This window comes from Malus domestica, chromosome 05, assembly GCF_042453785.1.
Source record: "Malus domestica chromosome 05, GDT2T_hap1".
In the NCBI taxonomy this organism is placed as follows: Eukaryota; Viridiplantae; Streptophyta; class Magnoliopsida; order Rosales; family Rosaceae; genus Malus; species Malus domestica.
Genome location: NC_091665.1, coordinates 41,540,212 through 41,565,318, shown reverse-complemented (window position 1 = coordinate 41,565,318; position 25,107 = coordinate 41,540,212). Strand labels below are relative to the sequence as shown.

Here is a 25,107-nt window from a genome sequence, read left to right as displayed (position 1 = left end):
ACTAAAGTAAAGTCATTGGGATCTTTCCCTGCATCCACAACATTGATCTCTTGCATCGAACCAAAACCAGGTAGGACATCCCCATCATTATCTGAATCTACGTGATCAATATTATTTTCTTTAGTAGGCTCATCACCAATCTCCCTTGAAAGAGTATTGTTCAAATTACGAGGATGGGAAACAAAGGTGTTATCAATATTATTTATATTTGTTGGTTGTAACTCTAGTCGCAATTTGTCTGAAATTGTCTCGATGCTCTGCCGACGAAGCAATTGTCCTGTTGGCCAACACACTTTACTCATTATTCACAACACTCATTAGGATATGATTCACAAAATCGTTGACTTGCTCAACATGGTGTTGCTTGAGGAGCTACAAAGTGGGACCTTCATATTTTTAAGTGTTGGGCATTAAAAATTTGTTTGGTAAGATTATTTTAAAAAATTGAACTCAATGCTAACTTAAATATATAACTTATTCTCTAAAAATACAAAAAATGAGTTTTTAAACTAAAAGTTCACTCATTTCGTTATCCTCTCCTCCCCTCTCACTCCAAATCTCTCTCTCTCTCTCTCTTCTTCTATCTCTCTCCTTTTTTTTTCTTTTCTTCTTTCTCTCTCCTCCAATTCCCTTTCTTCATTCTCTCTCTTCTTTTTCTCTTTCCTCATCTCTATCTTCTCCGATTCTCTTTTATTTTTTTTCATCATCTCTCCTCTTTCTCCTTCTCATGCCACTCTTTCTCTTTTGATCTCTTTGTCCAGTTTAAGTTTTAAGATTTAAAAATTTTAAATCTCATAACAAACAAGTATTGAGTCTTAAAGAAAATTGCTTTTAAAAAATATTCTTCATAAATGTTTGAAAAACCAAAGAACTTTTGAATAGGATACTAAACAGGTCTTAAATTTCTCGTCCCCAAACTCAATTTTATGTGAACCAAACGCCTCTTGATTAGTTGCTATCCATGCATGAATTGGACCAGAGCGACCGCGCATGTGTAATGAATTCTTGAATATAGTCACAATATTGTTTTATTCCTTCTGATGACTTTTCCAACAGACAAGGTTTGTCATGCAGTCTAGCTAATTCTTTTCTCCATGGTTTGAACTTTCGAAGTCAAGGGAGGTTAATCTACTTGCCGACACATAAAAGTTAAAGGAATTAACTCGGCTCTTCAACGAATGAGGAGATATTTCCTCTCAATTCATTACGTGATGGATTTACGGAATTTTATATTTATGGTTCAAACGGTCATATTATAATTATTGTCACAGTCCGTCCCAAAGTTTTACACTCGTGATTGTAAATTGACGGAATTGCCCTTAAACGTGATTAAGATATGTGAATTATATATTGGTGAAATATATTAGTTGAAACGCTATGCATAAAAGTATATGAAATATATATGGAAATGTAAATCGAATTGCCATGCATGAAATGATATGAATCAAATGAGATGAATTGTTATATGATGCATATGAATGAATGGTGCGGCGGACGCACAGGTGAGTATCAGGTGAGTATTTAATTACTGTTATGATGATGTTGATGTATATTGAGCTCAAATCCTGCACCATGGTTTAGTGCTTATAGTATTCACCGCATCGCACGCTCGCCTTGGATCCAAGTAGATGCTGGTCGCACAGTCCACGCGGAGTGGGTGCGACGGGCCAGTCGTAGAGTGTTAGTGAGATTTCGACTGGTGGGTGACCTTAGATTATGTGCACAGATGATTGATGAGAAAGCACTAGAGCGTAACTTGTGTGCAGAAGGCCGGACAGGTCACAGAGGTGACTGCGGTAGAGTGAGAGTGATAGATTTTGAGCTCTAGGTTCAACCGTACAGGGCTATTAGAGGGCCTCCGGTTGATTACTTTCTTGCACCTGATATGATTATTGTTGATGCATCCATACTTAACTGTTGAATTAGACATGGCATGGCATGATTGATAAAGAAAAATGTTGAGATAGTAAAAATGAAGTTTTGAGAATATATATGTATATTTATATTTTACATTTCTGGGAAAGTATACAAGTTTTACGGAGAGGGGTTACAACGTTTTGAGAAATGTTTGGATTTGGAAAAGAATTGTTTTACTGACCCACTCAATTTTGGTTTTGCGCCCCTCCAGGTTCAGGAATCACAAAGGTGTGGTGACTACGAGGAATTCGACGGTGTTCTGACGGAATTGGACAAAATTAGGACTCACCTTCGGGTGTATCAACTTATAAATTGTATAATTAAAGCTTCCGTACTGTGCAAATGGTTACGTCACTCTCACGTGACGGCCAGCATGCCCTCCTTCGGGACGGGGTGTGTCAATTATTGTGTAAAATTATTTTTACAAAAAATCAATTAAATATCAAATCATTTAGGTCATCAAACTGTATAAAAACAGATAGATGGATTCGATAAAAAATTAAGAAATGTCTATCTATTTATTACAATTGATTAACCTAACAACTGTAGTTTTAATTGATTTTTTTTAGTATAGATAATTTTTACAAAGTGATTTATAATATAAACAATTTTGATCATGAATTCTGTGTAAATCAAAAACTAAGTGAATTTAGAAAAAAATTTATCCTCAATTTTGAGCAGCCAAGTCTTGCTCAAAGTTAAAAGCAAAACCTTAGAGATGGTTATTATTGGGAGGAAAGGAAGCAAAACACCTAAATAATTTTCAGCAACAAAATGGTAAAACACCTCAATAATTTTGTACGTATGGATTGTATAATACATGTCGTGAAAAGTCCTCGATTATTATGTGTAATGAGGGTCCCTTCATTTACTGCGACAGACATTGAATTGTATTCTAGCCCTGTATAATATGACATGCAGTTAATTTTGTCCTACAATTTGGTAAAGTATAGCGTAATGCTAGATAGTTAAATTTATAGACAAAATTTAATAAATAATATAAAAGTTGATGATTAGATTATTATTTAAATGTTGATAAACATGTTTATTTTCTATTGATAACACATCATTTAGTTTATAAATTTAGTTTTTAGGTTATTCTAAAGTATGAAAATGATCCTATGCGGTACGTTAGCTTGTCTTGTCTATTTGTGCGCCAATAAAATAGTAAATAAACTATTAAACATGCTTTAGTGTAACTAGTTTACTAATTAATTGTCATCAATGGCGTATATTTGTTGGTAAGCACGTCTCAAGCCCCAGCCCTCGGATCAGTAATACAGAAACTTCACTATATAGTTGGACAGCAAATCAATCACCCATGCTTCACCAAAAAGGAACACAATCAAGTACTTACACGTGAAAGTGTTGTATTCGACAGAGACGGATAATGTGGTCCAACTCAGTCCACCCGGGCGGTTGTTCAGAAATTTTATTGCCTCACGTTTCACTTAAATTAGAATATGTGATTTGGGATAGGTTGTTTATGTTTGTTAAGCTTTTGTTGTTAATTGCTGAGCTTTTTTGTTGTACATATTTGCATTGCATGCTTGTTTTTTTATTTTGTTGCATGTTTTTTGTATGTATTTTGATGGACACGGCTCATTATGTCCCTGTATTAGGTATATATCTGTTACTTATTAACGAAATTTACTCGTGCTCTTAAGTTTTGTTCATTATGATTTTATTTATTCCCAATATATTTTAAATGTTTATATTTTTTAGTCGAGAATGTCAGAAGCAATATTTAGAGGCTCTTGTAGCCTACCAGAGAAAAAAAATTCTTGGCTCCCTCCTTGGTATTTGATTTGTGCTCCCTCAATATCACTTGACACGGTTTTTTTTGTAGATGAATGTAAGATATCGATAATATAGAATTAAAGCGTACAAACTGAAAATAAGGTGCATAAAAAAGTCTCGATAAAAACCTTGTCAGGATTTCAACCCGATGAAAAAGAAATAGAGTCCCATACAACCAAACTTTAAAGTTAGTATCCTCACACAGTAAAGGAAATTACAAATTACTCATCATATTGCCAATTGAGCATTACATTATCACAATCAACTACTCCAGATCTCATGGCTCTGATACCATGTAAAGATACTAACACTTGCAGATTTTAAGAGAGATGAGAGAGAGAGAGAGATTTTGTATTGGTAAAAATGCTTTCTTTGTTAAGTTGTGAAGGTTTACAATGATCACCTATATAGGTGTTTTAGTACAAAGCTTGCATAGCAAGTAATCCTTGTTAACCACCTCCTTATATCAACTAACTCTATCTCTAACCAACTTTATCCAAGTCCACCAGATTCTAACCACTAACTATACGTATAACAGCCTATTTAATCTCTTGACAAGTGGCTTTATTTTGACCATTGATAATCTCATCACTTGGATCACAATCTTGCACCTTATCCTTCATACAATTTTATGGTGGAACCCGAGAGGAAATTTCTAACTTTTTTCAAGAAATAATTTATTGCTATAAAACGTCAGGTGGGTTGGGGGGCTCATAGCCTCATATATATCATAAGTAACGCTCGAAGAAAATGGCAAGATTTCTCATCGTGCTCGTACTAATCCTTTGGTTCTGCTTTTCATCAATTGTTAAAGTTGAAGCACAATCTCAATCTGCCCGTCTTGCTCCCAGAGAAGGTAGCAAGTCACTCTTCGTCTTCCTTTTCTTTTACTTCTTAATATCCTTTCAAGGGGTTTCACGTGCAAGCCCTGCACCCTTCATATGTTGAAATTGTTCTATATATATATACCATATGGATTACAACGCAAGAAAAATATTTGCTATATTTTTGACATTAGATATACACTCTTTTTAGTTCTCACACACCCATGTTTAACCCTATTTGTTGTTTCATTGAATTTATTCATTCCAATAATCAGAAATAAAGAGTGGTGTGTGAGATGCTAAAATGTGTGTGAAAAATAGCTCCCTTTCCCTTTCGGCTTTTCTTTTTGGTATATTCCAATCCCCCTGTGTTTTTTTCTTAAAAAAATGGGACCAGCTGATGGTTTCGCCACGACAGTCCACCCTTTCGGAGGCCGAAAAGAATCACAAAGGCATTTCAGCCTCCCCTAACCACCATCTTGTGATTCACCAGTGCCAAAAATCGAACTCAGAATGTGCTGTGTGGAATATGGTCCTGTAATTCGTCCTCAATCACTGGGTCATATCCCGTGGTTGATCGATCCCCTGTGTTTTGACACGTAAACAATGAAAATCAGTTTTGTTCCCAAAACGGGAATGCCAGGGAAAGAACAATAAAATAGGAAAATTGATGGATTTATTTTATGTGCGCAGTGGAAGCACTTAAAGAAATACGTACACAACTGGGGAAGAAAGACTGGAACTTCAGCATAGATCCATGCAGCAATAGCACAAATTGGGCTACCCCAAAATCTGCTGATTTCATACAACAACACTCTCATTTGCAACTGTTCCTACCCTGCTGATGGTTTTTGCCATGTTGTCAGCCTGTATATTTTCTTGTCGCTTATCCAGTTTTCTTACTTACACAAACGAGAAAAAGAAATGAAAGAACAAGAAATTATTAGGGATAATGTTAGAGTTCATAGGACGGTCCAGAATAAAGCCGACGTAAACTTTTTTTGCATGAGCTCTAACATTTTGTAATACAGTTTTCTCAAAGGACAAGATCTTGCTGGTGTACTTCCACCATCCATTGCGAAGTTACCCTACCTAACAAAAGTGTAAGGGAAATCTTTTTAGTTGTATATTTTGAGTTGTTAGTATTATTAATTATTACCAATATCTTTGCTCCTGTTTACAGTGATTTCACAAAGAACTACCTAAGCGGTACTATACCACGTGAATGGGCTTCGACAAAGTTGGAATTTCTGTAAATGATTTCTCAACTTCATGTTCAAGGTTAGCCATTTGTAGCTTATACTAATTGAACTAACAAAATGAGTACAATATGCAGGTCCATTACTGTGAACAACTTAACGGGACAGATCCCTGACTACTTGGGAAACATTACCACCCTAATTTATATGTATGCTTTGGCTTAATCTCTCGCTACAACCTCATATTTAATGTAAAAATGAATTTTAAGTCACTCGGTGTAGCGTACTGTGATGACTGATGAAGGAAAATTTGTTTTCAGGAGCCTAGAAAATAACAAGTTTTCTGGATCTGTTCCTCCTGAACTTGGGAAATTGGTTAACTTGAACAATCTGTAAGCTTTTATTTAATTTGAGATAACTTGTATAAGCAAGTACGAGTTGATAATTGGCATTGGTATCTACACAGCATTCTGAATGCAAACAATCTCACGGGAGAGCTACCGCAGCATCTCACTAATCTGACCAAGTTAACAGAACTGTGTGTTTGTACCCTTTTTCTTTCTGATTATTACTTTATAAATCAGTAATAAATATTCGGATTTATTGTATTCCTAATTGTGTTTGTACAGTAGGATTAGCATTAACAACTTCACTGGAAAAATACCTGATTTTTTTCAAAGTTGGAAGAACCTTAATATGTTGTAAGTGATTCCTTTTGCATCTTCTCTAATTTGTCAAGGCATATCTTTTCTAGTGTAATATCTATCTGTTTTGAGTTTTGAATTCTGTCGTTTACAGAGAGATCCAAGCTAGTGGCTTCCAAGGTCCAATTCCGCCTAGCATTTCTGTCTTGAGTAGTTTAACAGAACTGTGAGTTCTGCAGTCAATACTAATTAAGTTCCGTTATCACCAAAGAACCTTAATCTGTCTTTAAAAGTTACTTTCTCTCACAATGTTTTTTCGTTTTTTTGCTTTTCTTAAAAATGATTCATGATCATGATGTGATGTGATGCAGAAGAATCAGTGACATTAAAAATGACGGGGACTCAGAATTTCCAAACTTGAAGAGCATGCCAAAGATGCTTAATTTGTAAGTCTTGAAAGTTGCAATTTTCTAATAGTTTTAGACTAATCAATACCTAGCTGCAGTTTTGCTAATCTATAGTCATGTTGCAGAATGCTGAGGAGCTGTAATTTATCTGGACACATCCCCGATTACATACAAAACTTAACAAACTTGAAAACATTGTAATACGTACACATTGTTCTTCAATTTTCAATTCGGTTTTTACTTGTTCAAGTGCATAGAAAGATTATTAATTTGAAATCTTCTTGTTCACAAGTTGGTTAATGAGTTCATTCTCTTCGGTTAAGCATCCCAGTAACAAACTTTGAGTTGTTGCAGAGATCTCAGCTTCAACAGATTGGAAGGTAGTGTTCCTGATATGTCAGCCGCACGCTTGGAGTGGTTGTAAGAAACATCAAAATTTCATAGTCATTTGTTTATATAGTCATTATTTCGGCAGTGTAACCACCTTTTTGGAGCGGTAAATATATAGTTTAACTGTATGTGACTACGTAATTGTATTCTGAATAGATATCTCACAAGCAACTTGCTCACTGGGCCTATTCCAGGCTGGATCAACAAGACGGATATTAAAACGTATGTTTTCCATCATATTATCTGATTGCTGGAGTTTGTCTTTCCATTGCATCCGGCGCGAAGCAATATATACTCTATATTCTTCTAATATTCATTGTAATGTTTCACACATTCTGGGAACATATGCTTTGGGCGTACTGTTTGCATATGCTGATTAATATCTAGCACGATTAACAGAAGCCTATTTGTGCCTTGAAATATGTATGGCGCATTTACTAATACGTAATAGTAATTGAATTGAGGAGGAATCACAATCAGATTTTTATGAAGTCGTTTATTAAACTGCTTGAAATCGAAATAGGAATGATGTTGATTCTATAAAAGCTATTTACCGAATATCTCTGAATCGGAATTAGAACCAGTATAATTACTAAACTATCTGTGTTCTAAATAAATTAATTTATGTACTAGGTAATAACTATAATTTTCATAATAACATATACTTACAAATTGTAAAACTTTCTACCTCTTTAAAATAGAATCTATAACTTTTTTTGCCCATTTTCCACCTCTTTAAAACTTTATTTTTTTCATTTAAAAAAAAAACCCATTTCGTTGTAATACTAATATCGCTCTACAATTAAGCCTTTCTCCAAACTGCTATAAATACACCTTAGGCAAACTAGGCATTTATAATATATGTGAGGGTATAATGGGTAAAAATCATGGATTCTATCGCACCCAACTTTTGGAATTCAATTCCCACCTCCACCAAGGAGTCCAATTCCTACAAAAGGAGGAGTTGAATTCCATTTGTCACGTGGGTTCTATATATTCTTGATTCTTTCATGTCTTAATAAATACAAGAATAATTCATAATCGAAATCAAATTCCTTATTTTCATTCCGTCTATGGGTGCGTAAATATATGGCATCCACTGAATCTCATCATTGACTAGGATTTTCTATCATTAATTAATCATTTTAGCACACAACTCTACGGATACTTTTAACATTTATACATTTCTAGTGATGGTATACTGGCTTACAAATTTACTGTATTTGTGCGCAGCCAGATAGACCTTTCTTACAACAATTTTTCTGAGAACTCTGAGCCAACTACTTGTAGAGAACAATTGTAAGAACAGTTTTCTTTTAGTTGACATGCATAGTACAGTTCACTGTCATCACTCGCCATTTTCCTGTGGAACTAACTGATTTGGCATGTGTGTATATATATATATATATATATATATATATATATATATATATATATATATATACATCAGGAACTTGTTCAAAAGCTTTTCTGCACGAAACAACTCGTAAGCTTCGAACTTGATTAGACTTCAACGATGAAGCGATTTACTTTTTTCTTTTCATTATGTCAACTTCAAATTGACATAAACTGATTTTAACTACACTGATGTAGATTATTTGGAGGGTGCCTAGAAAGTTTTCCATGTCCAAAAGGTAAACAAAATATCTCTAAGAAGATATAATTTTAAGTTACACTTTTTAGTTACCCCAACTAGGATAATTAAAGTTTTCATCGACATGATGGAACAGGGTTTTTAAGACAATATTTTGTTTCATTTCTCTACTCAAGTATTTTCTATAATCTAATTATAATTCATATGATATTGATTATATTTGAAGAGCGGTACTCTTTACATATAAACTGTGGAGGAAAGGCAACCACCATTGGAGGAATTGACTTCGAAGCGGATACATATCCAGGTGGGGCAGCAAAGTTCATTCCTGTAAGAGCTTTATGGGGAATAAGTACCACTGGACATTTCTGGGATTCTAAGCCCACCTTTAATGACTACATAGCTAATAATGTGTCCATACAAAGGAACGACTCGGAGTTGTACATGAGTGCGCGTCTATCTCCTCTTTCTCTCACGTATTATGTACGCTGCTTAAGAAATGAAAAGTATACCGTGAAACTTCACTTTTCGGAGATAATAATCAGAGGCAATAAATCGTTTTACAGTCTTGGAAGACGGATATTTGATGTCTATATTCAGGTACTCAAACAAATCTTTGTGCATGCACTTTTTGTATATCCTACTTAAGATGAATTCTTTGATTTATGAAGTTTGTTGCAGGAGGAACTGGTGTGGGAGGATTTTGAGATCGAAAAGGAAGCACATGGGGTTGACAGGGCAATCATTAAGGAACGTAAAGCAGTTCAAGTTAATGATACAACTTTAGAGATCCGATTTCATTGGTCAGGGAAAGGGACAACAACTTCCCCACACAGAGGAGTATACGGTCCTCTTATATCAGCTATCTCGGTAGACCCTGGTATATTCTAAACTTGCGAACTCTCTCAAAACTTACTGTGTATGTATGGCTGATATAAGAGGACCATATACTCACGATAGCAAAACTTCTATCATTCATGATTTGGTTTTTCATTTCTTTTACAAAATTTTAGAGTATAAGACTCCTCACGATAGCAAAAGCAAGGTACTAATCACGGTCGGAACTTCAGTTGGAGCTTCGGTTGTGTGCCTTTTCTTGACTTTAGGCATTCTCTGGTGGAGAGGCTGTCTAGAAAGCAAAACATCAAGGGAAAAAGGTATTACTAAGCCATTGTGAAAGTGCATTTGTCTCAATCTTTCAAATGCCATGTTGCTAGGAAATACACTGTGTCTCAAAGTTCAAAAGAAGTATTGCAAATGCTTATACCAATATTATGATCTTGTTCTTTGGACAGCTTTAAGAGGACTGGATCTGCAAACTGGTTTTTTCACCTTCAGGCAAATTAAAGCTGCTACTAACAACTTTGATCCTGAAAACAAAATTGGGGAAGGTGGTTTTGGGTCTGTCTACAAGGTACCGTACAATCTAACCTGCGTACTTTCCCTTATTTTTGTGTGTCGTCAATTAACATTAGGCTTTTACGGAAAATGCAGGGTATATTGTTGGATGGTACTATAATCGCGGTTAAGCAACTATCATCAAAATCAAAGCAAGGAAACCGGGAATTTGTGAATGAAATAGGCATGGTATCTGCTTTGCATCATCCAAATCTTGTTAGATTGTATGGGTGTTGTATTGAATCAAACCAATTATTGTTGGTATATGAATACATGGAGAATAATAGCCTTGCACATACTTTGTTCGGTAAGCTTAATTATCAAGTTTAGTAACAAAATTACACAGGAATGGTGAATTAAAAGGACCTGGAAATTCATGTTTGTTTCAGGTCCAGAGGAAGGTCCATTAAAGCTGGACTGGTCTACAAGGCTGAAAATATGCATTGGTATAGCAAGAGGTCTGGCTTTTTTGCATGAAGAGTCGCCACTGAAGGTTGTACATAGAGACATTAAAGCTACAAATATATTGCTAGACCAAGACCTCAATGCAAAGATCTCTGACTTCGGTTTGGCCAAACTTGACGAAGAGGAGAACACTCACATTAGCACCAGAGTTGCTGGAACCATGTAAGCTTGCTGCTACTATATTCTACGTGCTTATTTATTGAAATGTCCCCTAGAACTAATGTCGTGTCTAACTCCTTGAAACTAAATTTGTTGTGCAGAGGATACATGGCTCCAGAATATGCACTATGGGGTTATTTAACATATAAAGCAGATGTCTACAGTTTTGGTGTCGTTGCATTGGAAATTGTTGCTGGAAAGAACAATATGAAATATCGACCAAATGAGAACTTCGTATGCCTTGTGGATTGGGTAAGATCTTCATTCTAAGAGCTTGAGTATATGTCAACGTTGCGTAGCTAATCTCGGCTAGTCTTTTTTATCTGCTTATTTCAGGCTCTTGTTTTACAACAAAAGGGGAACTTAATAGAGCTAGTGGATCCAAGGTTGGGGTCCGATTTTGAAGTGGAAGAGGCAATTACAATGGTCAAGGTAGCGCTCTTATGCATCAATCCAGCACCAGCTCTCAGGCCGACCATGTCTGCAGTAGTGAGCATGCTTGAAGGACGGACACTTGTTCGTGAATCAGTCATGAACCCAAATATTTACGGCGATGAACTGAAGTTAGCATCCTTGAGAAACCCGTTTGATCTGACTGCACCGGGGGGTACAAGTGGAACTCAGAGCCTTGTTGGTTCATCAGATGCAACGTGTATTAATTCTTCTGCTACCACGTCCTCAGATCTCTATAAAATTGGTCCTAGTAGTAGTACATCTACTTAGTAATTAACGTAAACCTTGTTATGCGTTCAAGTATGCAAATTCTCGTGTACTGATAAGTAGTACGTTCACTTTCCAATATCAAAGCTTCAGCTTCGTACTTTTGATTACAACTTTGGGTGCAAGAATAAACGCTTTTAATCAATTGAGCCAACTCTAAATGGTTTGCTACATTTGCGAAGTAGAAGCTCTATGTAACAAAGAAAGTGGAGAAAGAAAAAATACAGTAATTTTAAGTGATTCAAATTCAGTCCAATCATTACGTATATGATTGTCAGGATCAAGCTGTCAATTTTCCACTTGACATGGTTTAAGTTGTAAGGAATTACAGCAGGGACAAAAGGTTGAATAATTCAAAGTTCGTTTTTCTGGCTTAAGATGCAACATGGATTGGTGGTTAAAGGAGGCCAACTCTTGCTTTTGTATACATGGAATATTCATACAAAAAGTCTAGGAAGATGTGAACGGTTAGATTATGGTTACGGATTTTAATTAGTCAGACTATATTATTTGTTTAACCACTAATTAGGCAGACAATTAAGGTGCACTAAATTGTGGTTTATGATACACGATTTATTATTTGTTTAACCATTAATAGTTCTATTCCGTAGTTGGTATTCGTAAATGTTTCTTTTTATGCATATTAGCCCAAAGATCTCTTGCTAAACGCTCTCTAACTACGTTTAGCAGAACATAAATTTTTTCAAGTCATAAAACCGTTTTATAGACAAACGCAGGTTAGATGACCTTTTTAAATGCACTTTCAAGTAATTTTACACCAACTACATGAATTTTTAATAAAAATTTTACTACATACTTTTCTCATTTTTTTTTTTTTTTTGAAAAATTTTACTACATTCTTAAGTTTATAACAAAAACATTTGTAACATACACATGCTTTCTACAAATGCATTCCCTTTACGATAACCGATCTAAGCATAACATTCCCCATAATTAGTAACCACGCCCACATCATAATTATAAACCAAGTTCTTTAACTACATTAATATACTATTAGGAATGTTCTTAGCACTATAAAATTTTCATTCTACATTTTTCATAAGTGTATTTTTTTTCAATTACAAAAAGTTTAGAGTGCAAATAAAATGTTCTTTTTGAAGTGCATGTAACAATTCCGTACTATTAATAATTTAATATTCAATCGAAAACCATGTGGGACCCCATCATGTGTGCCTCGACAAGATTTTTCCTTCTTTAATTCTATTATAATATTCTAGAGCCATTCAACCAAGAGATTTTTCAAAGTATTTGAACACAGAGCAATATACCAAGTATCATTATACAAGTGGTAAGATAGTGTTAAAAAATTCAGAACTTAAAAGATAAAAATTATGTCCGCTTACATAATAACACATATTGTATCATTTGTATTTTAGACACAATGAAAATATTTTTCCATTCAACCATGTCTTTATCTTCTAGAGGTGCGACTGAGTTGTGACTTTCAGCCATTCAACAACATCTGCCTCTTCAGAAAGTTCAAAAATTGAAAATTCTTCTAATTGAAAAATTGAATAGTCTTATTCAAAAGTTGAGCGATCCCAACTTGACATGTGTTAAAAATAACAGAAATCCTAGAGACTCTTTGGAAGTAGAATTCTCTATAAATTTTTTGCTACCTTATGTTTTTAGCACAATTTTAGTGCCAACATTGTAAAATATTGTGTCAAAAAAATGAAGTGGCGGAGAATTTCACTTTGAGAGAGTCCAACTTTAAAAGACAATACTTAGCATTTCTCTGAAAATAATAATTAACAAATTTATATTTTAATGAAGATCACAAATTAAAACTAGTCAATGAGCAAAGGTCACGAGTAAAGACTAGTTCTACCATAAATGCTAAGAAAACTCTCTTAAAAGTAAGACTCTTTATAGACTCTTTGTCATCTCATTTTTGTGGCACAATTCTCGTGACAACATTATAAAATAATATGTAGAAAGAAAAAGTGACAAAGTCTATGGAGAGTTTTACTTTGAGACGATCTCCTTAGCATTTCTCCTAGTTCTAAATACTCGACAACCTACTCGACTTATGTCTCCATTATTATAAGAAAAAAGTCATAAAAATAATAATTTTAATTCAAAATGTATACTTTTGTGTCTTTATTTGTACTTGAACTTTTTCGTCTAATAATATGCTCTTTCTTTAAAACTAAAGTGGCTTTGCCACTTAGTACTACGATCTGGTGATATTCCTCATCACTTGTAAGTGAGAGGTTTTATGTTTGATTCTCACCATAGGCGAATTTGAACCATGTTATTGCTAATCTATTGTGAAATTAAGTTCACCTCCTCCCCTTAGTGTAGATAATATTGTTAGTCAAAAAAAAAAAAAAAAAACTAAAGTGGTCTTAGTTTGAGGAAACAAATCATAAAGGGTGGGAAAAAAAGTGTACTTAGAGCTTCTCACACACTCTTCTTTCTTTTTAGTTATTAGATTGAATAAGTCAAACAAAATTAACGGCTAAAATTAAAAAAGAATGTATAGGAGACTAAAAATGACATGTGTTAATTATTTTTATAAAAAAAAACACGAGGGTTTGTGTTGGGAAATTGAAATATGGCCATTTTAAAGAGCACTTATTTAAATATCAAAAATGCAAATCTTACTACATTTTTCATGCCACATTTGTATTATCTCTCTAATAGACATGATTCACATGTGTTGGTAGGCCCTACCTCCCTAAAAATGTGATACAAATGTAGTACGAAAAATATAGTAAGTATGTCATTACTCATGATCAGAAAGCTACCTGGATATCCGACAGCCGAATAAAAGATGAGCATATATGTATATATGTTTTAGTTGATTATGTGACAAACAATATTAGGAGGATCTTATAGCCCACCCGAGAAAAAAAATCTTGGCTCCTTCCTTGGTATTCGATTTACTCCCTCAATATCACTTACGAAAGAAAAGAAAAAAATGAAAGAAAAACCTCAATGTTATAAAATGTTGAAGGGTAGTCAAAGATTCATATTAAGGACACAAGCTAAACAAAGTAGTTACTAATCCTAGGGTCCATTACTTTACTTACGTGCCAAGATTCTAAGGGTCCATTATTTTGAAAAGGATAAAGAAAACACTTGGACAATCTTGTGAATAATTGGGGGAACTAGGTTGACTTGGAAGTTACTGACAAAGTGTGTTTGTACGTTCTAATCAAAGGGCCGGGGGGAGGGACCCTTCATTAATAAAGAAGATTGAGATTGATGGTCAGATGATTAATTAAGCTGGATGATATTTGCTATATAAAGTCATGTGCGTTGGGTTGGGTTGGGGGGCTCATATCATATGTAACGATAGAAGAAAATGGCAAGATTTCTCATCGTGCTCACATTGATCCTTTGCTTCTGCTTTTCATCAACAGTCAAAGCTGAAGCACAATCTCAAACTGCTCCTAGAGAAGGTAGCAAGTCACTCTTATTCTTCTTTTCTTTTTACTTCTTAATCTTTTTAAGGGCAGCTTTTTATGCACATGCCATTTTGTTGACATTGTTAATCTCACCTCAGGCAATAATTAGGAGGTTTGTATGTGCTTATAAAAGTTGAGTTACTTTCTTATTGTTTTTAGGGTAGACCTTAACTTTATTCATCTTCATATAATCTTTGAGCACTTTAGATAAAACACTTTAAACTCGATATTTTAGAAAAACACCCCAAAGTACTTTAAAGTAAGCATGCCTACTTTGCAAAACACGAAGGCACCGATATAATTTTGCAACTAAGATTACATGACAAGCGAACAGTCAGTTGAGGGGGTTTAATCCTAGTTAAGCTCTTGAAGCCTTTCTTTTTGGCATTTTATAGCGGCGAGAGTGCGTTTTTTCTAATTTGCTGTTTTGTTTATTGTTTAAGTTTGGTATTAGAAATACTGAAAATGTATCATTCAAGCTCAGTTTTTCTTCTAATGTTTTAGAATAGATAAGAATGTTCAGTAGTGCAATACTTTTCTCTTTGATTAAGAGAAGAATTGTCTTCTCAAACATGTTTGGTGTAAAGATTACACCAGTGTTAGAGCACTCCTAGTTCACTTCTCTCTTTTCTATAAATTGTCGGATAAAAAAAAAAAAAAAGAATTAAGGACAGTAAACGACAATTAAAAAATCAGTACCCTTTTTTTCTTAAAAAAATAAATTCATTACCCTTTTTAATTTTATTTTTCAAGTTGGTAACTTTTTTTTTTTAATTTTCATTTTGGCATTTTTTTTCAATGTTCAAGTTGGTAATACCAAAAGTCTATCATTTGAAGCCTCATTGTTTCTTAAATTTAAATTTAAATTTTTTGTATTTTATGGAAGTCTGGATTTTTTTACCTTGTTGAAAAGAAGAGCACTCAAGAAGATATCAGAGTGCTCAATGCCAAAATTGGTCTCTATGATTGAGAATTTTCATATTACGTACTCAACTACATGTTTTTTGTTTGTTGAACAAACGATATTATCTACGCCAACGGAGTGAGGGAGTAGGCAAAATCTTACAACAGGCTAGCAATAATGTGGTTCAAATTCGTTTTTGGCGAAAATCGAATCTAAGACCTCTGACTTACAAATGTATTTTTCTATAAAGTTCTTTTACATGAATTCCCCTTGTTTCTTTATCCTCTGAAAGTAATGGGATTCTTGAATAAGATGTTTTTAATAAAATAGAAATTTGATGGATTTATTTTGTGTGCGCAGTGGAAGTACTCAAAGAAATACTTATACAACTGGGGAAAAAAGAATGGAACTTCAGCATAGACCCATGCATCAATGACACAAATTGGTTTACCCAAAAATCTGATAAATTAACTCTCTACAACAACACTGTCATCTGCAACTGCTCCAACCCTGATGGTTTTTGCCATGTTGTCAGCATGTAGGCCAACTTTTAAACCTTATTTTTCTATATTCTACGTTCGGTTATTTATAGATTGAATTATCTCCTGTAGCGTTCCAATCCACTTTTCGTTTTTGGATAGTTCCACTATAATCCAGGCATAACATTTTATTTTGTTTTGTAATAACATTGTGTATGCTTGTAGGCAAGGCCGGTCTTGAGATTTTTTAGGCCCGCCCAACTCCAAAATGTATACCCTAACTTCATATACGAAAAAATATTTGTTTTCACACATAAGACTTCGATAAAATTGTCATTTAATATTACGGTTTAATGGTATTTCTCTTCACTTGTAAGTGAGAGGTCTCAGGTTCGATTCTCGTCAAAGGCGAATTTAAACCACATTATTGCTAGCCTATTGTGAGCCTTAGCCCACCCCTCCCTCTTAGTGTAGATAATATCGTTTTTTCAAAAAATAAATAAAAGAGACTTCGATAAATTTATGCTTAGAAAAACACTTCAAATTCAATAATTTAGAAATACGGAAAAACTAATTTTGCATTTGAGAGAAGGGAACCAAAAAACTCCGAGCTTACATGTATATAGATGATGAGTTTGTTTCCCTTTTATCTGAACTTTTAAAATGTTTTTATATAAATCGTGAGACTTTTTTTCTTATTTACTAACCTTGTCAATATGGGACTGAAAAAATAATCATATTCTCGAGTCTTTAATTGATATGTGCAAGTAATGAATGAGCACTAAATTAAATATAGTGGTGACACTTTATATGATTTGCAAATTTGGTCTAAAAAATCGATCTACACGTTACTCTCCATCGATGGTTAGACTTTTTTTTTTTTTTTGAAAGAATATTGAAAGTTAGACTTGTTTTGGAATGAATGTTTAAAAGCTGGAACCCACATAGCTAGCCAGTAATTAAAAAGAAATTAACAACCAAACAGAAATTCGTAAAAATTGAAAGAATAAACATGCACATAGCATTTCAAACTTAGGATCTCTCATTAATTTTAAACAACAAAAAACACTGCTTATGATTAAACTTCTTGATCATTTAACCAAACTTTATAAATTTATGCTCTTATGAAAAGAAATTCGTAAAAATTGAAAAGTAATAAAACACAAAATGCATTTTGAACACAAGACCTCCTTGTTAACTTTAAACAATATAAACCACCACTTTGGGTTAAACTTTTTGATTATTTGACTAAATTTTATAAATTTATACTTATATAAAAAGAAATTTTTAAAAATTGGTAAGTAAAGTAAACACATATAGTATTTCGAACTCAGGACCTTCTCATTAATTTTAGGCAACAAAAACCACTAGTTCTAGTTAAACTTCTTGGTTGTTTAACCAAATTTTACAAAACTATACTCTTATGAAAACATAAATGAATATACACCCCCAATACTTTGGTGCCGCCAATTCATTTGGGCCTTGGACAGTTGCCCAGCCACACTGGGCCAAGGTCGACCATGCCTGCAGGTTTTTGTAACAACATTACGGACTCTAAGACTGCATTTTAGGTTGCTATATATAATCCCCCTTTGTGTTCATAAGAGTAGATATTGAAGAAGTTGAACTTCCACTATAAAACCAATTGGCAGTACGGAGAGAAGCCAAAGTCCTTATAAGCCCTTGCATGGTTTTGTCTCTCGTCGATGCGGGACGTTGTCCTCACATTCTCACAAGCCCCCTTACGTGTGATGAATTTTCAAGCCAAACACATGCACAACACAAATTGGGTGACATTGAGCATGTGTGGTTGTTGGACTTCACACGTGGGCAAACCTGCTCTAATACCATAAAGAAGTTGAGGTTCCACCATAAAAGTCATTTGACAATATGAGTAACAACTCAACTCCTTATAAGCTCTTGCATATGGTTTGGTCCCTCACTAATGTAGGACTTTGTCCTCACTTCTCACAGATATAAAGTATTAGGATTCGTTTTGCATACAGTTTTTAAAGTTTGTGAGCCCTTGACATTTTGTGATACAGTTTTCTCAAAGGGCAAGATCTTGCTGGTGTACTTCCACTATCAATTGCAAAGTTACCCTACCTAAAAAAAGTGTAAGGAAAGGAAACATTTTCAGCTGTATATTCGCTGAAAAGTTGTTTTACATCATTTCCACAAATATTGGTGGACTAATATCTTTTCTCTTGCTTACAGTGATTTCACCCGGAACTACCTCAGCGGTACTATACCGCGTGAATGGGCTTCGACGAAGTTGGAATCTCTGTAAATGATTTCTCAACTTCATGTTCAAGGTTAGCCGTTTATACTAATAGCACTAACAAAATGAGTACACTGCAGGTCCCTTACCGTGAACAACTTAACGGGACCAATCCCTGGCTACTTGGGAAACATTACCACCCTACTCTCTCTGTATGCTCTGGCTTGATCTCCCGTTATGACCTTATATTATTTGTAATCATCCATTTTAATTTTGTGCTTGGTTTAGCGTATTGTAATGCTGATGAAAGAGAATAAGTTTGCAGGAGCTTAGAGAATAACATGTTTTCTGGAACTGTTCCTCCTGAGCTTGGGAAATTGGTTTTCTTGAATTATCTGTAAGCTTTTATTTAATTTTTAGATACCTTGAATAAGTAAGAACCAGTACTGATAAATTGGAATTGGTACCTACAGCAATCTGAATGCCAACAATCTCACAGGAGAGCTGCCCAGGGCTCTCACTAATCTGACCGAGTTAACAGAACTGTACGTGTTTGTACCCTTTTTCTTTCTTATTGTTACTTTGTAAATCCGTTACAAAATCGTAGGATTTATTGTATTTCCTGATTGCATTTATGCAGTAGGATTAGCAGTAACAAATTCACTGGAAAAATACCTGATTTTTTTCAAAGCTGGAAACAACTTCAGAAACTGTGAGCTTCCTAATCCATATTCTAAATTGTTAGGGTATATAATTTTCTGGTGTAGCATCTATCCGTTTCGACTTTTGTTGTTCAAATTGTATGTGATTTTCTTATTCCATCTTCAAAATTGTTAAGAAGTATAGCTTTTCTAGTGTAACATCTTATTCGATTTGAATTCTGTTGTTGACAGAGAGATCCAAGCTAGTGGCTTCCAAGGTCCAATTCCATCGAGCATTTCTGTCTTGAGTAATTTAAAAGAGCTGTGAGTTCTGCATTCGATCCTAAGTTGCATTAATGCTAAAATAACGTAATCTGGGTTTACATGTTTGTAATAACTTCCTATTGAACGGACCTTTTTTAATGCAGAAGGATCAGTGATATAGGTGGAGAGGGTTCAGAATTTCCACCCTTGAGTAGTATGACAAGCATGAATAGATTGTAAGTCGTGAAAGTACTGTATTTTCTTGTAATTTTAGACTAATCAATACTTAGTGCGCACTTTTGCCAATATAATGTTACAGAATGTTGAGGAGCTGTGGCTTGTCTGGAAGTATACCCCATTATATTCCAACAATGGCAAACTTGATAGTATTGTAATACTACTGTTCTCCATTTTTCATTTTGTTTTTTCTTGTTCAAGTGCGCAGAAAAATTATTTGATATCTTCTTATTCACGAGTTGGCTAACGAGTTCATTCTCTTCAGTTAATCAGGCATCCATGTAACAAAAGTTTAGTTATTTTCTTGCAGAGATCTCAGCTTCAACAATTTGGAAGGAAACATTCCTGATATGGCGGCCCTGTCAAACTTGCAGTGGCTGTAAGAAACATCAAAATTTCTTTAATTGTTTATCCAGTCAATATTTCGTCTGTGTAACTACCCCCTTGGAACAGTACTTATATAGTTTAACTGAATGTGACCATATATTAATTGTTTCCGGAATAGATATCTCACAAGCAACTTGCTCACTGGGCCTATTCCAGACTGGATCATGAAGAGACATCGTAAAACGTATGTTTTCCATCATATTACCAGATTGCTAGAGTTTGTTTTTCCATGGAATCCGGCAACGATATATTCTTCTAATTCATTGTTATGTTACACATAACGGGTATATACGCTTTGGATGTACTGTTTGCGTAGATTGACAGAAGCATATATTTGTGTTTCTTGAAACATTTAGCTGACCAAAGACTAAGATTTTCTGTCATAATCATTTTAGCAGACAAATTTATAGACACTTTAACATTTACTTTTCTAGTAGAGGCCGGTATAATGGCTTACGAATTTACTGTGAATGTGTGCAGCCAGATGGATCTTTCTTACAATAATTTTTCTCAGATCTCCGAGCAGCCAACTACTTGTAGAGAACAATTGTAAGAACAGTTTTCTTTTAGTTGATGTGCTCAGCAAAGTTCACTGTTTTCACTCACCTGAGTCACCTCTAATTTTCTTTTGGACCATGTATATATCAGGAACTTGTTCAAAAGCTTTTTCGGACAAGGCAACTCGTAAGGTTTCTAACTAGATTAGTCTTCAACATGGGAGCGATTTTCTTTTCCTTTTCATTATGTCAACTTCAAGTTTACATAATAAGCTAATTTCACTACACTAATGTAGATTATCTGGAGGGTGCCTGGAAAAAATTTCATGTCCAAAAGGTAAACAACATATGTATTAGATTTAAAATATGATTATAATTTATACTTTTTTAGTACGTACCCAACTGGGATAATTACAGTTTTCATCAAATAGATGATGGGAAAGGGTATTTTCTGTATAATCTGACTATAATTGATATGATATTGATTATCTTTGAAGAGGAGTACTCATTACATATTAACTGTGGAGGAAGTAAAACCACTGTTGGAGGAATCGTATTTGAAGAGGATCAAGACCCGGGTGGTGATTCACGTTTTGTTGCGGTGATACCTAATTGGGGAATCAGTACCACTGGACATTTTTGGGACGTTAACGCCACCCAGCCGTACATTACAAATAATATGTCCGTGCTTGAATTGAACAACTCAGAGTTGTACACGAGTGCACGCCTATCTCCTCTCTCTCTCACATATTATGCACGCTGCTTGGGGAATGGAAATTATACCGTGAAACTTCACTTTTCGGAGATAATAATCAGAGGCAACAAATCTTTTCACAGTTTAGGAAGGCGGATATTTGATGTCTATATTCAGGTAGTTAACTGCACCTTATTTTGTGCGCTCTATCATTATGCTACTGAAGATGAATTCTCTGATTGATAAAGTTTGTTACAGGAGAAACTAGTGTGGAAGGATTTTGACATAAAAAAGGAAGCACAAGGGGTTGATAGGGTAGTCGTTAAGGAACTTAAAGCAGTTCAAGTTAAGGATAAAACTTTACTGATCCGGTTTAAGTGGTCTGGGAAAGGGACAACAACTTCCCCAAAGAGAGGAACATATGGTCCTCTTATATCAGCTATCTCTGTAGACTCTGGTATCTTCTAAATTGCAGCTCTCTCTCTCTCTCACACACACGCAAACATGCGAAAGTTTGTTTACTTTGGATTTATATGCCCTCTGTACGGCTGTAGATCATAGAAAGGAGCCTTTATATGTCGTTCATGACTTTGTTTTTCATTTCTTTTACAAATTTTGTAGAGTTCAAGCCTCCAAGTAGCAAAAGCAAAATACCTATTGTGGTTGGAACTTCAGTTGGAGCTTTTGTTGTGTGCCTTATTTTCTTGATTCTTTGGTGGAGAGGCAGTCTTGGTAGCAAGACATCAAGGGAGAAAGGTACTACTAATTAAGCTACTGTGAAAGTTTGATGTAGTACCTTGGTGATGCAGAAACATTTGGATAGGAGACATGATCATCTATGCATTTATATCTAAATAAGTATTGATGCATCGAATTGGAAGTAATTTTGGGTTTGGCTTTATTACCTAGGGTCTTAATAAATTCCTGGCTAGGCTCAATGTGTTGGGACTATTGGGATTCAGCCTTTTCACCTTATATTTTCTTGTAAGCCTAGATGGCTGGGCAGTTTTTGAATCTTAAAGTAAAAGTAAAGAGTTTATTCTCTTCTGCTCTATCAACTTGGGTATTCCATAGGAATCAACAATTTTCTTTGTTCTTGCTGTTCTCATTTGTGTGAATCAACAAGAATTTAGGGTTTATTGTGTTCTAGAGTTTCTGTCCTTTTTCCTATATTATTCGTTGCATCACTTGGTCAAATTCCATGTTGCTAGGAAATACACTCTCAGGCTCTAAGTTCAAAAGAAATATCGTAAATGTATAAGATATTACCAATTTTCTGACTTTGTTCTTTGGACAGTTCTAAGAGGACTGGATCTGCAAACTGGTTTTTTCACCTTCAGGCAAATTAAAGCTGCCACTAACAACTTTGATCCCGAAAACAAAATCGGGGAAGGCGGTTTTGGGTCTGTCTACAAGGTACCGTTTAATCCAACCTGCGTCTTTTCCCGTACTTTTGTGTGTCCTGAATTAACTATTTGGCTTTTACGTAAAATGCAGGGTATATTGTTGGATGGTACTATAATCGCGGTTAAGCAACTATCATCAAAATCAAAGCAAGGAAATCGGGAATTTGTGAATGAAATAGGCATGATATCTGCTTTGCATCATCCAAATCTTGTCAGATTGTATGGATGTTGTATTGAATCAAACCAATTACTGTTGGTATATGAATACATGGAAAATAATAGCCTTGCACATACTTTGTTTGGTAAGCTTAGTTATCAAGTTTAGTAACAAAATTACACAGGAATGGTGAATTAAAAGGACCTGGAAATTCATGTTTGTTTCAGGTCCAGAGGAAGGTCCATTAAAGCTGGACTGGTCTACAAGGCAGAAAATATGCATAGGTATAGCAAGAGGTCTGACTTTTTTGCATGAGGAGTCGCCACTGAAGGTTGTACATAGAGACATTAAAGCTACAAATATATTGCTAGACCAAGACCTCAACGCAAAGATCTCTGACTTTGGTTTGGCCAAGCTTGACGAAGAGGAGAACACTCACATTAGCACCAGAGTTGCTGGAACCATGTAAGCGTGCTGCTACTATATTCTACATGCTTATTTATTGAAATGTCCCCTGGAACTAATGTCTTGTCTAACTCCTTGAAACTGAATTTGTTGTGTAGAGGATACATGGCTCCAGAATATGCACTATGGGGTTATTTAACATATAAAGCAGATGTTTACAGCTTTGGTGTAGTTGCATTGGAAATTGTTGCTGGAAAGAACAACATGAAATATCGACCAAATGAGAACTTCGTATGCCTTGTGGATTGGGTAAGATCGTCATTCTAAGAGCTTGAGTACATGTCAACGTTGAGTAGCTAATCTCGGCTAGTCTTTTTTATCTGCTTATTTCAGGCTCTTGTTTTACAACAAAAGGGGAACTTAATAGAGCTAGTGGATCCAAGGTTGGGGTCCGATTTTGAAGTGGAAGAGGTGATTACAATGGTCAAGGTAGCTCTCTTATGCATCAATCCAGCCCCAGCTCTCAGGCCGACCATGTCTGCAGTAGTGAGCATGCTTGAAGGACGGACACTTGTTCGTGAATCGGTCATGAACCCAAATATTTACGGCGATGAACTGAAGTTAGCAACCTTGAGAAACCCGTTTGATCCGACTGCACAGGGGGTTACAAGTGGAACTCAGAGCCTTGTTGGTTCATCAGATGCAACATGGGTTAATTCTTCTGCTGCCACGTCCTCAGATCTCTATAAAATTGGTCCTAGTAGTAGTACATCTACTTAGTAATTAACGTAAACCTTGTTATGGGCTCAAGTATGCATATTCTCGTGTAATGATAAGTAGTACGTACACTTTCCAATATCAAAGCTTCAGCTTCATACTTTTGATTACAACTTTGGATGCAAGAATAAACGCTTTTAATCAATTGAGGCAACTCTAAATGGTTTGCTACATTCGCGAAGTAGAAGTTCTATGTAACAAACCAATTGGAGAAAGAAATGATACAGTAATTTTAATTCAAATTCAGTCCAATTTTTATGTATATGATTGTCAGGATCAAGCTGTCAATTTTCCACTTGCCATGGTTTAAGTTCTAAGGAATTACAGCAGGGACGCAAGGTTGAATAATTCAAAGTTGGTTTTTCTCGCTCAATATGCAATATGGATTGGTTCTTGTAGAATTTTTCAAGTCGACGGGCCAAGGGCCCACTCTAACAACATCGATACTGTCCCCACTTAACTACCTACACAATCCTCAGGTGTGGGGTTTTATCACAAAAGGTCTTGATATTAGTTAGAGTGGCATTTTTTATTTATTTACTAGCGTTTTCAATATGGGACTGAAAAAAATAATCATTGATGAGTAGATTTTATATTATATATTTTACCCTAATCTTAGTATATTTTGGTTAATATTTTGGAAGAATTTTGATACTTTGAATTGTATTTTCAATATATTCAATATAGGACTTTCGACTTCCTCTGGAGAAAAACAGGATCAAATGGACGAATTTTGGAGTAATTCCAGTTGGAGGACGTTCGTGAGTCACTTAGCTTAATCGTATCAAAATTTGGGATTTTTCCACCAAGCGGTTATTTTCTAGCGATGAAATAAAGAAGCAGTGTGCAGTGCTGAAAAATGACGTTTTTGGGCTTAAATGACGTTTTTGGAGCCCAAGATGACCTCGGATGGGTTCGTGGCCTTCTGGAAAAGTGTTCAGAATATTTCAAACATTAAATCCAGCTATATTGGGCCAGTTTTGGAGCAGCTTATGGGCCAAAACGTGACTGTTCAGATTTTAGACGAATTTTATCATTTAATTTAGGGTTATGTTTCCTAGGGTTTTTGGGATGGCTTGGCAGA

The 25,107-nt window shown here is 35.0% G+C and overlaps 1 protein-coding gene and 1 pseudogene across 1 annotated transcript; both read left to right on the top strand.

The window, feature by feature from the left end:
* Nucleotides 1-4,452: 4,452 nt before the first annotated feature.
* LOC103434924 (probable LRR receptor-like serine/threonine-protein kinase At1g07650) lies at nt 4,453-11,662 on the top strand (annotated as a pseudogene).
* A 3,152-nt stretch (nt 11,663-14,814) lies between these two features.
* On the top strand, nt 14,815-24,177 carry LOC108174294 (probable leucine-rich repeat receptor-like serine/threonine-protein kinase At3g14840). Its single transcript, XM_029098542.2, has 24 exons — nt 14,815-14,948; nt 16,219-16,396; nt 18,383-18,454; nt 18,555-18,623; nt 18,699-18,770; nt 18,884-18,955; nt 19,032-19,103; nt 19,199-19,270; nt 19,452-19,523; nt 19,628-19,699; nt 19,783-19,854; nt 20,011-20,079; nt 20,206-20,271; nt 20,568-20,636; nt 20,736-20,771; nt 20,881-20,921; nt 21,082-21,455; nt 21,537-21,735; nt 21,900-22,034; nt 22,576-22,694; nt 22,776-22,986; nt 23,069-23,306; nt 23,405-23,555; nt 23,640-24,177. Exons 1-24 carry the CDS (start codon nt 14,852-14,854, stop codon nt 24,024-24,026), a joined length of 3,015 nt encoding a protein of 1,004 aa, XP_028954375.1. The 5' UTR covers nt 14,815-14,851; the 3' UTR covers nt 24,027-24,177.
* The last annotated feature ends 930 nt before the right edge of the window (nt 24,178-25,107 follow it).

Coding starts and splice junctions, on each gene's coding strand:
- LOC108174294 (XM_029098542.2), top strand. CDS start 14,852: ATGGCAAGATTTCTCATCGTGCTCACATTGATCCTTTGCTTCTGCTTT. Junction 18,956..19,031: donor TTGGTTTTCTTGAATTATCT/GTAAGCTTTTAT, acceptor TGGTACCTACAG/CAATCTGAATGCCAACAATC. Junction 20,922..21,081: donor AAAAATTTCATGTCCAAAAG/GTAAACAACATA, acceptor TTATCTTTGAAG/AGGAGTACTCATTACATATT.